This window comes from Anolis carolinensis, chromosome 5 (assembly GCF_035594765.1).
Source record: "Anolis carolinensis isolate JA03-04 chromosome 5, rAnoCar3.1.pri, whole genome shotgun sequence".
NCBI classification, from domain to species: domain Eukaryota; kingdom Metazoa; phylum Chordata; class Lepidosauria; order Squamata; family Dactyloidae; genus Anolis; species Anolis carolinensis.
The window spans coordinates 101,095,440-101,110,813 of NC_085845.1; the positions used below are offsets into that span (position 1 = coordinate 101,095,440).

At 41.0% G+C, this 15,374-nt stretch overlaps 1 protein-coding gene across 1 annotated transcript in view; it reads left to right on the forward strand.

Moving 5' to 3' along the window:
• Positions 1–15,374, forward strand: part of vwf (von Willebrand factor) — a 197,532-nt gene that overhangs the window by 144,855 nt on the left and 37,303 nt on the right. Inside the window, exon 43 of the mRNA XM_062981993.1 lies at positions 1,118–1,267. Coding sequence (XP_062838063.1) covers positions 1,118–1,267 — 150 coding nt within the window. The remainder of the gene's footprint in view (positions 1–1,117; positions 1,268–15,374) is intronic.

Sequence of the window (15,374 nt, forward strand, 5' to 3'; positions counted from 1 at the left end):
TATGGATAGCTTCAGCATTTAATTCTTAAAAGTGATTTTGATCTTCTCAGAAGGCTAGCAAAATTTGTACTTTATTCCAAACTAGTAGCTTGTGGACCCAGCAGTGCCCGAGGGGTTATTAGAAGAAGGCATTGCTTGTTTTGGGATATTAGGTAATATCACTGAAGTTTGGTCCAGATCAATCATTGGCTGGGTTCAGTGTTGTCTGGATAAGGGTGAAATACAACTTTCAAATTCCCAGGACAAACTCCCCCAAACGCTGCCAGTGTTCGCAGTTGGCCATATTGGGTCTGTGTGCCAAATTTAGTCCCACTAACCCCTGCAGTATGTTCAATTGGTCATGGGGCTTCTCTGTGCCAAGTTTCATCCCAGTCCATTGTTGGTGGGGGGGGGGGGTCACAGTTTCTCTGGATGTAGGTGAACCATAACTCCCAAAATCAAGGTCCATTCCTACTAACCCCTACAGTATGTTCAGTTGGTCAGAGGCTTCTCTGTGCCAAGTTTGGCCCCAGTCCATTGGTGATGGGGATCACAGTATCAGTGAAGATACTGCAAGTCAAATGATCTGTGGCAAGTTTAGTGCAGATTCATCATTGGTTGGGTGAACAGTGATCTCTGGATGTTGGTCAAGTACAATTCTTGTAAATCATGGTGAATTCTCCCCAAACCTCTTGTTCAGTTGCTGATCAATTCCTCTGTTAACTGTGTGCCATAGAAAGGGGTTGGAAAGGGTTAAAGTAGAGGCAGTAGGCGGGGTCATGCAAATTAAGGAACCCTGGGATGTCCGCTCTGGAGGAAAAATCGAACATCTATGATGAAATTGTTCCCACATGAAAGCTTTCACTTAGATGGGGGGGGGGGGGCAGAATGGTATTTGTGAAGGACAATGGCAGGGTTTGGGCAATATGTTCATGGCACTCACTATAACCTGCATGTCAGTGGAGGAAGGGCCAGTGGTGTCTCCTGCTCAGTGGGAACTATAGCTGTTTGTGGAGGTGGGAGGCTGTCTGTGTAAGTAGATACCTCGTCCACATACACACATATACATTTTTCACTTTTATTATATGTATAGATGTATGCTTCTGCATAATAAATGTCATGTTTTAATTATTGGCAGGTTTGTGTACATCATAACATTGTGTATCCTGTTGGAAAGACTTGGGAAGAAGGATGTACAGAATGTTCCTGCACAGATATGGAAGATGCTGTTACAGGACTTCGAATTGCAGAATGCCTTGAGAAAAAGTGCACAAATATTTGTCCTCTGGTATGTAAAACACCAAGATGTGAATATTAATTCTGTCCATTGAGATTTAAACCCCTATATCAATATTATAAGTCTTGCATAATCAGGAAAAAACACATTTGTTTCCAAGACTGAAGGTACTTGTCCCTTTGCAACCCAGTCATTTACCTTCTGCATTTCCTCCTACCTTCTGCTGTCCTCATTGAAGAAAATAAACTTTAGTAGCATACTCTAAGCAATACTCTAAATAATAAGGCCTCTTTCCAGTTTGAAGAAAATGGTTGATAGATTTCATATTGTTTATAAACTATTTTCCTCCTTTACATTTTCTTTGGTAGAAACTGCAAGTTGCTTTTGGTATGAGAAAATTGGTCGTCTGCAAGGACGTTGCCCAGGGGATGCCCAGATGTTTGATATTTTCCCATCCTATGGGAAGCTTCTCTCATGTCCCCACATGAGGAGCTAGAGCTGACAGACAAGACTTCATCCCATTCCCTGGATTTGAACTGCTGGCCATTTGGTCAGCAGTCCTGCTGGCACAAGGGTTTAACACCACTGGGGGCTCCTAGGAATCAGAATGGTTGTTGTTGTTGTTAGAAATCAGAATAACAAAAAAAAATGCATGTTCTAAAGTTGGTATTAACTAAAAAGAATATAAATACAGAAAACTGATCCAACTACTAAAATACTAAATTTCACTTCAATCCAAGGTTTACTGCAAATGTAGGCTCACTTAGGAATTCATTTGAGAGTCTTTGTGTCTGGCATCTCAGTATTAATACCAGATCCTTGTTTTCTAGTAAAGGACAAGAAGAAAAGTTATATATAATAGAGTCTCACTTATCCAACATAAACAGGCCGGCAGAATGTTGGATAAGCGAATATGTTGGATAATAAGGAGGGATTAAGGAAAAGCCTATTAAACATCAAATTAGGTTATGATTTTACAAATTAAGCACCAAAACATCATGTTATTCAACAAAATTGACAGAAAAAGTAGTTCAATACGCAGTAATGCTATGTAGTAATTACTGTATTTACAAATTTAGCACCAAAATATCATGCTATATTGAAAACATTGACTACAGAAATGTGTTGGATAATCCAGAACGTTGGATAAGCGAGTGTTGGATAAGTGAGACTCTACTGTACTTATATTTAAAATAGGTGCTAGCAACACTCATCACCCCCAAATGAGCTTTGTCAGTACATTTGTTACACCACAGAGAGAGCACGGCTGTGCTGATTTGCACTTTCTCTCATTATCTGAGAAAGTAATTAATGAGAAGCTGTAATACTTTATGAATTTTTTTTCTAGAAATAATAGACTAAAATGAGCATTGTTTATAAAATATTGAGATAATTCCACTATTAGAACAGGATTCTTCTACATGCCCCACTCACACAAGAGCTAGTCAACAGTGAAATACACTACCTAGAGTGTGGTGGTCTCTCCCTTTTTGGGAGTTGGATAACCTTCTTCCAGTGCTTGGGTTGTGTAATAGTAGTAGTAGTAATACTTTATTTATACCCTACCACTATCTCCCATAGGGACTCAGGGCAGCTTACAAAATAACACACAAATATGCCATATATAAAATACATAATGTGCTGTTGCTGTTGTTCAGTCGTTTAGTCGTTTCCGATTCTTCATGACCTCATGGACCAGTCCACACCAGTGCTCCCTGTCAGCCGTCACCGCCCCCAGTTCCTTCAAGGTCAAGCCAGTCACTTCAAGGATACCATCCATCCATCTCGCCCTTGGTCGGCCTCTCTTCCTTTTTCCTTCCATTTTCCCCAGCATTGTGATCTTTTCCAAGCTTTCCTGTCTCCTCATGATGTGGCCAAAATATTTCAGCTTTGCCTCTAATATCCTTCCCTCCAGTGAGCAGCCGGGCTTTATTTCCTGGAGGATGGACTGGTTGGATCTTCTTGCGGTCCAAGGCACTCTCAGGATTTTCCTCCAGCACCAGAGTTCAAAAGTGTCTATCTTCCTTCGCTCAGCCTTCCTTATGGTCCAGTTCTTGCATCCATAGGTTACTATGGGGAATGCCATTGCTTTGACTATGCGGACCTTTGTTGCCAGTGTGATGTCTCTGCTCTTCACTATTTTGTCAAGGTTGGCCATTGCTCTCCTCCCAAGAAGTAAACGTCTTCTGATTTCCTGGCTGCAGTCTGCATCTGCAGTGATCTTCGCGCCTAGAAATATAAAGTCTGTCACTGCCTCCACGTTTTCTCCCTCTGTTTGCCAGTTATCAATAGGTGTAGTTGCCATGATCTTGGTTTTTTTGACGTTTAACTGCAACCTAGCTTTTGCACTTTCTTCTTTTACCTTGGTGATAAGGCTCCTCAGCTCTTCCTCGCTTTCGGCCATCAGAGTGGCATTATCTGCATACCTAAGGTTGTTAATGTTTCTTCCAGCAATTTTAACTCCAGCCTTGGATTCCTCAAGCCCCGCATGTCGCATGATGTTACCGTCTAAACGTTATCAAATGCCTTCTGGAAAAACCAAGTTTTTAACTCTTTCCTAAAGTGTTGAAGTGTAGGTTCTCTAAGTTCCCTGGGGAGGGCATTCCAGAGCCAGAGGGGGGCACCATTGAGAAAGCCCTCTCCCTCATCCCCACCAACTGCATTTAAAGAAGGAGGCAGGACAGAGAGGAGGTCCTCCCTGGCAGATCTTAGAGCCAATGCCGGTTCATAGGGGGAGATGCGGTCATGAAGATAGGCTGGACCCGAACTGTGTAGGGCATTATAGATGATAACCTGAACTTTGAATTTGTACCGGCAGCTTATCGGCAGCCAGTGGAGCTGTTTCAATAGGGGCATGATATGCTCCTATTTTGAGTGGCAGAAGGGTTAGACCAGATGGCCATTGTTGCCCCTTCCAACTCTAGGATTCTGTTTTTCTCAGTGCCTAGTCTGTGATTCCCATTTTGTAAAACCTGCCTGCTGTACATGTGGAGACACTAGGTCTGGCTTTTTGAGTGTGAGAAAATTTTCTCCAGTTTCTTCTTAGCTTAAATATTTTTTCCCATGGTTTCATTCCCCATCAGACCCTAAATATGGAAGAAGAACTAGGCCTGCACATTTTTCTCTGTTGTATAATAAAAAATAATTTATTATAACATCACAGATCACAGTTATTCTGGAGGCTACCAGCCAATTATAAAACTTGACATGCATTGCTGGACTAATATTAAGAAACTCATCTTTCTTCTGGCTTCTGTTGTTGTTTTTAAAGCCAACCAAGGCAAGTTACAGTCGATTTCACACACCATAATCCCTGACGCTGTGTGTGTTCTAACAGGTAGTGAGAACTCCTTTGGAGGCATGTTTTAAAGCAACCTATTTGCCAACAGAATGTGTTTGCTAGTTTTTAAAAATCTTCTCTTAAGTAACCACTGACTGCATTTTAAAGCTTTATTGCGTTTAAAAGGCACAGTATGGGTTGCAAGGGAGTTTTAAATAAAAATTGACACATGTGTTTGTGAACTTCCTCATCTCTATTTTAAAACTGTTTCATTCCAAACCCCCAGATAAAATTTTAAACTCTAGGGTGGTTAAATAGCAGCATGAGAAGTTCTGTAGAGGAAATTCTGAGAGAAAAGAAATCTCTTCCCAACACAGGTGTGTTCACAGATGGTGTGTTCATGTGTTCTTTTGGATCATGGACATCATCTGTAACTTTCAGCTGGAAATTCCAAGGGATATTATAATAAAAAAAAACAACCTAGTGTTATAGGAAGGATGCTTTTCCAAGTCTGAGCACCCTCCATAATTTACTTTAAAACTAGATTGTTTATCTGTGGATAGTTTGTACTGAAGTAAAGGTTGGCTTTAAGGTTAGTTTTGTTGTTGTGTTTTAAGATCAAGGCTGATTTGAAAATTACTTTTTGCCCACTCCTCCTATCTGCAGAAAATGTCAATAATGCCTTTTTTGCATTTAAATTAGATAGTTTAACTATTTTTGCTAAATCAATCAATTTCAACCATCATTCTTCCATAAAGATTAATCTTTCCATCTTTATGCATACATCAGTTTTATTACCATGGTTATATTCTGAAGCAATCTTCCATGGCTCTTTCATAGAATCATAGAATAGTAGAGTTGGAAGAGACCTCATGGGCCATCCAGTCCAACCCCCCGCTAAGAAGCAGGATATCTCATTCAAAGCACCCCCGACAGATGGCCATCCAGCCTCTGCTTAAAAGCCTCCAAAGAAGGAGCCTCCACCACAGTCCGGGGGAGAGAGTTCCACTGTTGAACAGCCCTCACTGTGAGGAAGTTCTTCCTGATGTTCAGGTGGAATCTCTTTTCCTGTAGTTTGAAGCCATTGTTCCGTGTCCTAGTCTGCAGGGCAGCAGAAAACAAGCTTGCTCCCTCCTCCCTATGACTTCCCTTCACGTATTTGTACATGGCTATCATGTCTCCTCTTAGCCTTCTCTTCTGCAGGCTAAACATGCCCAGCTCTTTCCAACTGTTTATCCATAAGTTTCAAAAGAAAAGGTTTTGTTTTTTGTTGAATGTTTGCCTTTTAAGATCCTCTGCATCAAAGTATTTATTTATTTATTTATTTCCATCATTTCTATGCCACCCTTCTCACCCGAAGGGACTCAGGACGGCATAGAACTTTGTTACATATCCCCACAAACAAAATGACCTTTCATGTTGTTCACATTTCCAACAAACATTAGAAATATCCTTCTGTATTTTGATAATTTACTGGTGCCGCATATCAATGATACATTGTTTTAGAAAATGTATATTTAAATTGATTGAATAATGTAAATTTCAGCCTCTTTGATCCCATCTCTCCTCATCGTTCCAGCTATTAATTATATCCAAAATTCACAGCCCATTTTATTATGCAGTGTTTTAGTTGTTCTCTTTCCATGTCAGATTTTAGCAATAGTTTATATGTCTTAATAATAATAATAATAATAATAATAATAATAATAATGGCACAACAAAACATTGCATGGAAAGTTTCTTGACAAAATTGAAGGAAAAGCTTATAAGGAGAAGACCTGGCTATGGCTCATGAATGGGACCCTGAAGAAGGAGACAGAAGGCCTGATCCTTGCAGCCCAGGAGCAAGCCATCAGAACAAGTGCTATGAAGGCCAAGATAGAAAAATCAGCTGATGACCCAAAATGCAGACTGTGCAAGGAAGCTGACGAAACCATTGATCATATCCTCAGCTGCTGTAAGAAAATCACACAGACTACAAACAGAGGCATAACTATGTGGTCCAAATGATTCATTGGAACTTATGCCTCAAGTAACTTATGCCTCATTGGAACTTATGCCTCTGATCTCTTTTTTCGATAGAGTTACGAGTTGGGTCGATACAGGGAATGCTGTGGATGTAGCGTACCTGGATTTCAGTAAGGCCTTCGACAAAGTCCCCCACGACCTTCTGGCAAACAAACTAGTTAAATGTGGGCTAGACAAAACTACGGTTAGGTGGATCTGTAATTGGCTAAGCGAACGAACCCAAAGGGTGCTCACCAATGCGTCGTCTTCAACATGGAAAGAAGTGACAAGTGGAGTGCCGCAGGGTTCCGTCCTGGGCCCGGTTCTGTTCAACATCTTTATTAACGACTTAGACGAAGGGTTAGAAGGCACGATCATCAAGTTTGCAGATGACACCAAACTGGGAGGGATAGCTAAAACTCCAGAAGACAGGAGTAGAATTCAAAGCGATCTTGACAGACTAGAGAGATGGGCCGAAACTAACAAAATGAAGTTCAACAGGGACAAATGCAAGATACTTCACTTCGGCAGAAAAAATGGAAATCAAAGATACAGAATGGGGGACGCCTGGCTTGACAGCAGTGTGTGCGAAAAAGACCTTGTAGTCCTCGTGGACAACAAGTTAAACATGAGCCAACAATGTGATGCGGCAGCTAAAAAAGCCAATGGGATTTTGGCCTGCATCAATAGGGGAATAGCGTCTAGATCCAGGGAAGTCATGCTCCCCCTCTATTCTGCCTTGGTCAGACCACACCTGGAATACTGTGTCCAATTTTGGGCACCGCAGATGAAGGGAGATGTTGACAAGCTGGAAAGCGTCCAGAGGAGGGCGACTAAAATGATTAAGGGTCTGGAGAACAAGCCCTATGAGGAGAGGCTTAAAGAGCTTGGCATGTTTAGCCTGCAGAAGAGAAGGCTGAGAGGAGACATGATAGCCATGTACAAATACGTGAGGGGAAGTCATAGGGAGGAGGGAGCAAGCTTGTTTTCTGCTGCCCTGCAGACTAGGACACGGAACAATGGCTTCAAACTACAGGAAAGGAGATTCCACCTGAACATCAGGAAGAACTTCCTCACTGTGAGGGCTGTTCGGCAGTGGAACTCTCTCCCCCGGACTGTGGTGGAGGCTCCTTCTTTGGAAGCTTTTAAGCAGAGGCTGGATGGCCATCTGTCGGGGGTGCTTTGAATGCGATTTCCTGCTACTTAGCAGGGGGTTGGACTAGATGGCCCATGAGGTCTCTTCCAACTCTACTATTCTATGATTCTATGATTCTATGAAGTACCACCTCCCAGGATTAAAGAACTGGTGGGATCACAAACCTGCAAAAGTATTGGAGAATGAGCACGCAAAGATACTGTGGGACTTCCGAATCCAGACTGACAAAATTCTGGAACACAACACACCAGACATCACAGTTGTGGAAAGAAAAAAGGTTTGGATCATTGATGTTGCCATCCCAGGTGACAATTGCATTGACGAAAAACAACAGGAAAAACTCAGCCACTATCAGGACCTCAAGATTGAACTTCAAAGACTCTGGCAGAAACCAGTGCAGATGGTCCCGGTGGTGATGGGCACACTGGGTGCCGTGCCAAAAATCTCAGCCGGCATTTGGAAACAATAGACATTGACAAAATTACGATCTGCCAACTGCAAAAGGCCACCCTACTGGGATCTGCGCGCATCATCCAAAAATACATCACACAGTCCTAGACACTTGGGAAGTGTTCGACTTGTGATTTTGTGAAACGAAATCCAGCATATCTATCTTGTTTGCTGTGTCATAATAATAAAATAATAATAATAATAATAATAATAATAATAATAATAATAATAATAATAATAATAACAACTTTATTTTTAATCTGTCCTATCTCCCCGAGGAGACTCAGGGCGGCTTACATTAAAAAACACAGTTGCAAACATTCAATGCCCCAAAACCAAGAACAACATATAACAAATCAAAAACAAGTTCAGAAATTAATATGACAGCATAAATAAACGTAACATAATACAATCCACACTTTACAACATAATAAGTTCTTAAAAGCTCTTTAAGGTTCAACTAAAGATGATTATGAAAGTTAAGGTGGTATAAGCTAATAGACGAAGATGGGTATTCACACTTTGGTGCTGGTATATAAAGAGATGTAATCAATCCTCCTCCTCTCCATATGCTCAGGTGCATAGGTGAGTTTTCGGGAGCTTTTTAATGGAGAGGAGAGGAGGGGCGTTTGTAATTCTTTAGGGAGGGAGTTCCAGAGGCAGGGAGCGATGACCGAGAAGGCCCCCTCTCTCGTTCCCACCAACCGTGCTTGGGACAGGGGTGTGACTGAGAGCAGGGCCTCCCCCGCTGACTGCAGTGCTCGTGGTGGTCTGTATATGGACATGCAGTTTTTCAAATAGCCAGGGCCTGAACTGTGATATATTTTACCAATTACATGTTCATCGTCTGTTGCTGTGTGTTGACTTCTACCAGGCATGGGCAAACTAAGGCCCAAGGGAATTGTTTTTCCTGTCCTCTTGGCATAAGGAAGCCCACTACATCCTTTTGCAGAAAGGAAGGGGGAGGAAGGCATGCAGCAGCTGAGAGACCTCTTGAGTACTCTCAGCCACTGTGCATCTTGCCCTCCTCCCAGCATAAGAACGGCACGAGCAGCCCTGTACTTATGCCAGGAGGGTAGCTCGGGGAAGGCATGCAGCGGTTGAGAGCTCCCCGGAGCCCTCTTGCATGTCGCATGTCTCACCCTTCTCCCATCATAATGCTGAGAGGACAGCCCAAAGATCAAGGGAGAAGTACTAGGGAGGAGGATCGGAGCAATCCCTGCATGTCTTGTTTTCCTCCCAGCATAAGGATGGGGTGAACATCATGTCCTTATGACAGGAGGACAACCTGAGGATGACTTGGGCCCTTGCCCCATCCTCTCCTGGTCCCACCATCTTTCAGGTCCACTCCCTCCTGGGCCTGTCCCACCCAGCTTGTGCCTGGCCGCCCTCCCAACCAGCCTGGCCTCCTGGCTGAGCTCAAAATGCGGCCCCAAGACAAAAAGTTTTCCCATGCCTGACATATACTGATCTCAAGGCAAACCTATCACAGAATTAACTTGGCAAGATTTGTTCAGAAGATGTTTGCCATTGCCATCCTTTGAGATTGGGGGAGTTTGACTTGCCCAAGATCATCCAGTGGATTTCCTGGCCAAACAGCAATTTGAATACTGGTCTCCAGTGTAGTCCTGTGTTCAAACCACTGCTCCATGCTGGCTCTTGTACATAATTTCAATTGAAACTAGCTTATTTTGTTTACAACCATTGGAAACCATATCCCTCTTCAAATAAATCTTCATTCAGTTTAATTTTATATTCTCCTTGTTGGTTCTTCTAAAGGCATTGGTATGTTGACCATCTTTCTTTCCCTGTTCTTTCTCTTCTGTAATGCACTTCTTGATCCATAAATGTATTTTTGAGCACAACCTGGATATATATATTTATTCCATTCTCTTAGTACAATATGTCTCACAAAATGGTTATTAAACTCTGCATTCATCTTCTCTCTCTCTCTCTCTCTCTCTCTCTCTCTCTCTCTCTCTCTCTCTCTCTCTCTATATATATATATATATATATATATATATATATATATATATATGCCACAGAAACCTCAGGTGATGCCCTTCCGAATGTAGTAATTTTTATTTCTCAGCATCACCCGTTCAATTCTTCATTTAAGAAACCTGATTTTTATATCTATAGATTTACCACATGTGATCCATGGTTAGGAATATTAAAGGAAAAAGGATTTCATGATGAATTGGAGTTTCTTAAAAGTGAGATATTGAAAGCAAAATTTCAAATATTCAACTGAAGAGCAAAAAATGGAAGATATGTAAAGAAACCAGGATGGATGACAAAGGACTTTCAACTGAGCTAAAAATTTAAAAGGGACTTGCACAAGAATTGGAGAAAACTTAGAAGGAGTTTTTGGTTATGTCCACAGTAAAAAGATAAACAAGGAAATGGTAAGGCCACTGCATGGAGGATACTCGTGTAGCAAAATGCCAACAGTGAACAGAGGAAAGGCAGAACTATTTAATACATTCTTTGCCTCAGCTTTCTCGCAAAAGGAAAGCTATTCAACCTAGAAGAAATAGTGCAGATGATGCAGTAGGAAAAATGTAGCACAAAATAAGTAAAGACATAGTACAGCAATCCCTGCCTACTTTAAATAAATTCAAGGTCTTATGACAGGATGAATTATATTAAAAGAAGTGGAAGAAATAATCTCAGGTTCCCTGGCAATAATCTTAGAAAAGTATTGGAGAAAAAGAAGTTCTAGAAGACTAAAGAAGAACAAATGTGATCTTCATCTTTAAAAAAAGAAGTGGGTAGGGGACTTGAACAGTTACCACCCAGTTGACAAATATCAATACCAGGAAAGATTCTAAAGCAGATCATTAAATAGATGGTCTATAAACAATTAGAAAAGAATGCTATGATTGCTAAAAGTCAAGGTGAGGTTCCTAATAACAAATCATGCTAGAGTAATCTCATATCTTTTTTAAAAAAACATAATGAAGTTGCAAGCTTGGTAGATGACAGGAATGCTGCGGATTTAGCATAGCTAGATTTAAGTAAGTACTTTGAGAAGGTCCCCCATGATGTCCTTGCAAAGAAGCTACTAAAATGTGGGCTAGACAATGCTACTGTTAGGTGAACTGGGAATTGGTTGACAGTACTCAAAGGTTTCATACCAATGCTCCTATTCATCCTGGAGAGAAGTCACTAATAGGGGTGCCATAGGGGCCCATACTTGGACCAGTGCTATTCAACATCCTTAGCAGTGGTTCTCAAACTGTGGGTTCCCAGATGTTTTTGGCCTTCAAATCCCAGAAATCCTAACAGCTGGTAAACTGGTTGGGATTTCTGGGAGTTGTAGGTCAAAACACCTGTGGACCTACAGGTTGAGAATCACTGGCTTAGAGGATGGAATAGAAGACTTGCTTATCAAATGTGCACATGACACCAAATGGGAAGGGATAGCTAATGCCCCAGATAACAGGATCAGAATCCAATTTGACCTTAATAGATTAGATAGCTGTGCCAAAATTAATGCAATGAATTTCAACAAGAAGTGCATGGTACTACACTGAAGCAAAAATGAAATGTAGAGAATATCGTTAAGGCAAATGTATGACATTTGGCTTGACAACATGTGAAAGGGATTTCGGAGTTTTAGTGGACTGCAAGGCGAACATAAGTTAATAATCTCATATGTTAACTAAAAAAGCCAATGCAATTCCAGGCTGCATTAATGAGAATACAACAAAATAACAAAAGTCAATTCTAGATAAATGTTTACGACATTGTGCCCTTAAAAGTAAAGGTAAGACTTGACATTAAGTCTAGTTGAGTCCGACTCTGGGAGGTGATGCTCCTCTCAATTTCTAAACCGAAGAGCTGTCGTTATCCGTAGATGCCTCCTAGGTCATGTGGTAGCCATGACTGCTTGATCACTGTTACCTTCCCGCAAAGTAGTACCTATTGATCTACTCACATTTGCATGTTTTCGAAATGCTAGATTGGCAGAAGCTGGAGCTAACAACGGGAGCTCTCCCCAACCCAGGGATTCGAATCGCTGACCTTCCGGTCAGCAAGTTCTGCAGATTAGTGGGTTAACCAGCTGTGCCACCATGGCCCCCTAGCTTGGATTGTGCCCTGAGCTTACAAGAACTAATTTTCAAGTAAAATGCAAGAATGTAGAATAATAAAAATGGCACTAAAGCAGTTTAATGAAAATGATACAAAGCAGGAAATGAGGCACTGAAGCATCCAAATATAATAGAAGCTTGGAAGCATTTTTTAAAATCAGTAAATAAAACCCATTTGAATTTGCAGTAAGCAAGCAATTAGGTATAGCTGTGCCCTTGTAGGGTACAGTTCTGTAACATGAGAGCTGCTATCAAAAAATCCTCACCTGATGCTCTAGCACTTGTGACTTCACAGGTAGAAAGAACATGGAGTAGAATTTCCCCCAGTAATGTGAAAAAAAAGTAAAAGTGGACAAATCCTTTTATTTTTTAATGCTTGCTGTTTTTGTCAGACAATGCAGGCCAAAAGACTTAGTGTGTAAGAGAATATGAGCAAGTCTTCCCACAGCTGCTGTTTGTTATTACTCCCATATCACCTGCTCAAATACAGGACATTACATAAACTATTACCTCTTGGGACAAGTATGTTTTTTTTTCTTCCCCAAACTCTGCAGATAGTGATATTTGTGTTGTCTTTATGGCCTCCCCAGTAAACAATAAAAGAAAATAAGATTCAGGATATGAAAATATCTGTGTTAGATGAGTGCTGGGCTAGTACAGGCAATCCCCAAGTTACTAACAATATAGGTTCTGTCGGTTTGTTTTTAAGTTGAATTTGTTTGTAAGTCGGAACAGGTACATTTTTAAGTGTAACTTAATAATAATAATAATAATAATAATAATATCTATCTTGTTTGCTGTGTCATACAATGTTGTTGTGTGAATAATAATAATAATAATAATAATAATAATAATAATAATAATAATAAAACTTAATTTATACCCTGCCACCATCTCCCCAAGGGGACTTGGGGCGACTTGCATCGGGCTTACTTCAGCCATATATGTGTGTGTGTGTGTGTGTATACATATACATACGGTGGTTCGAATCCGGGGAGCAGGATGAGCTCCTGTTGTTAGTCCCAGCTTCTGCCAACCTAGCAGTTCGAAAACATGCAAATATGAGTAGATCAATAGGTACCGTTCCGGCGCTCTGTGCAGTCATACCGGCCACATGACCTTGGAGGGATCTATGGACAACGCCAGCTCTTCGGCTTAGAAATGGAGATGAGTACCCACTCCCAAAGTCGGACCTGACTGGACTTAATGTCACAGGAAAACCTTTATCTTTACCTATATATATATATATATATATATATGAATGAAAACTTGGCTTGTAGAAACAACGATGAGTGATAAAGCTTCAGTGGAGATACCTTTTCTTCATGATAACTCTTTCAGGAGTGAATTTCCCTTCCGATGAGTAGATTTTTCTCACTTCCTGTTGTTTCACCCCTATTCTTAACTATGATTGGTTTGTAAGTTGGATGTTTGTAACTTGGGGCAGCCTATATTGTAACTGTAAACCTAATTGTGATAAGTGTGTAAACACTGCCATCTTCATTATATCAGATGCAATCACAATTACTTTTAAAAACAGAGGAGAGAATTCTTTTAAAGCCATTAATGAATGCTGCCCTCTCTTTTAATGCTGCCCTCTCTTTCGGCACCCATTTGTCTAAATCGACAAACACCTTGCCTATGTCATTCAGATTCCAACATGTTTGAGTGGATTAGGATCTGGGAATCACTGCTGATTTTTTTTATAGTTTTACAGATTGCAAATACGATTAATTAAGTTCTTACAATCTCTTACATGATCCTCTAATAAAGTAAGTACAACTATTACTATAGGTGAAAATTCGTAGTCATGTATAATTGTCTTCCAAGGGTAGATTCTTTGACAGTGGGTCCATAAGTGACTGTGGAAATCCACTCTGGATCCACGTGGTCTTTCAGAAGGAGAACATAGATGGAAGGTGGTCATGACAAGTGTTCCTCCCTTTCGCCTTGTATTTGTGGCTCTTCAAAATCCAGAGTACCATTGGTAGCAGCTGACCTCCAGTTCGAACACTTGAGTGCCAAGGCTTCCCAGTTCTCAGTGTTTATTCCACATTGTTTCAAGTTAGCTTTAAGCCCATCTTTAAATCTCTTTTGCTGTCCACCAACCTTCCATTTTCTGTCCTTGAGCTGAGAATAAAATAGCTGCTTTGGGAGACTGTGACCGGGAATTTGGACGAGTCCAGTCCAGTGAAGTTGATGGTGGAGAATCATCTCTTACGTGCTGGTGATCTTTGTTTCTTCCAGAACACTGATGTTTGTCCATCTGTCTTCCCAAAAGATGTGTAGAATTTTTCAAAGGCAATGCTGATGTAATCTTTCCACAAATTGGGAGCGATGTTTGTAAATGGCCCATATTTCAGAGGTGTATAATAGAGTTGGAAGGACAATAGCTTTATAAACAAGCATCTTGTTATCCCTACGTTATCCCTATATGTCTCAATCCTCAAACACTTTCTGCTTTTTTTCTGGGAAAAAAATGCACGCAGAGCTCAGATGGTGTTGCATTTCAGTGTCAATGTCGACTTTTGTGGAGAGGTGGCTGTCTAGGTAGCGGAAATTGTCAATATTTTCTATCATTACATCATTAAGCTTTATTTCTGGCATTGGAGAGGGACTGTGATTGGTTCCTGCTGGTAGAGCATTTTTGTTTTCTCAATATCCAATGAGAGGCCAAGCTTTTCATATGCTTCTGCCAAGGTGCTTAAGGTGGTTTGTAGGTCTTCCTCTGAGACAAGCAACTCCTAGCAGTCTGTCATGCCTAGCTCAGACATTGCTGAAGATGAGCCCTCATCTGAAGCAAGTATCTCACAACAGTCTGTGCTAGCCCTAGTGAGTGAAGCTGAAGCAAGCAGATCTCAGCAAGCTTACAAAAGGTGGAGCTCTGAGGTGATCAGAAAAATACTCATTAATCATGCAACATTTGAGACCTTGAGATATCAATTAACTCACTGCTGTGATGCTCTCATTGTGGACAAGGGAGTCATAGCACTGACTGGGTAGCATGCCCAGATCAGAAGGGCTTTCTCGGCAAGATAAATGCCTAGAACAGAGAGTGGAGGCTTTATGAGTAGGTTGATATTCAGACCCTAACTCAAATGTGCATCTACACTCCAGCCTTTCCCTTTGCCATCTCTCATTATGATTCAATGATGTCTTGTTTCCCAG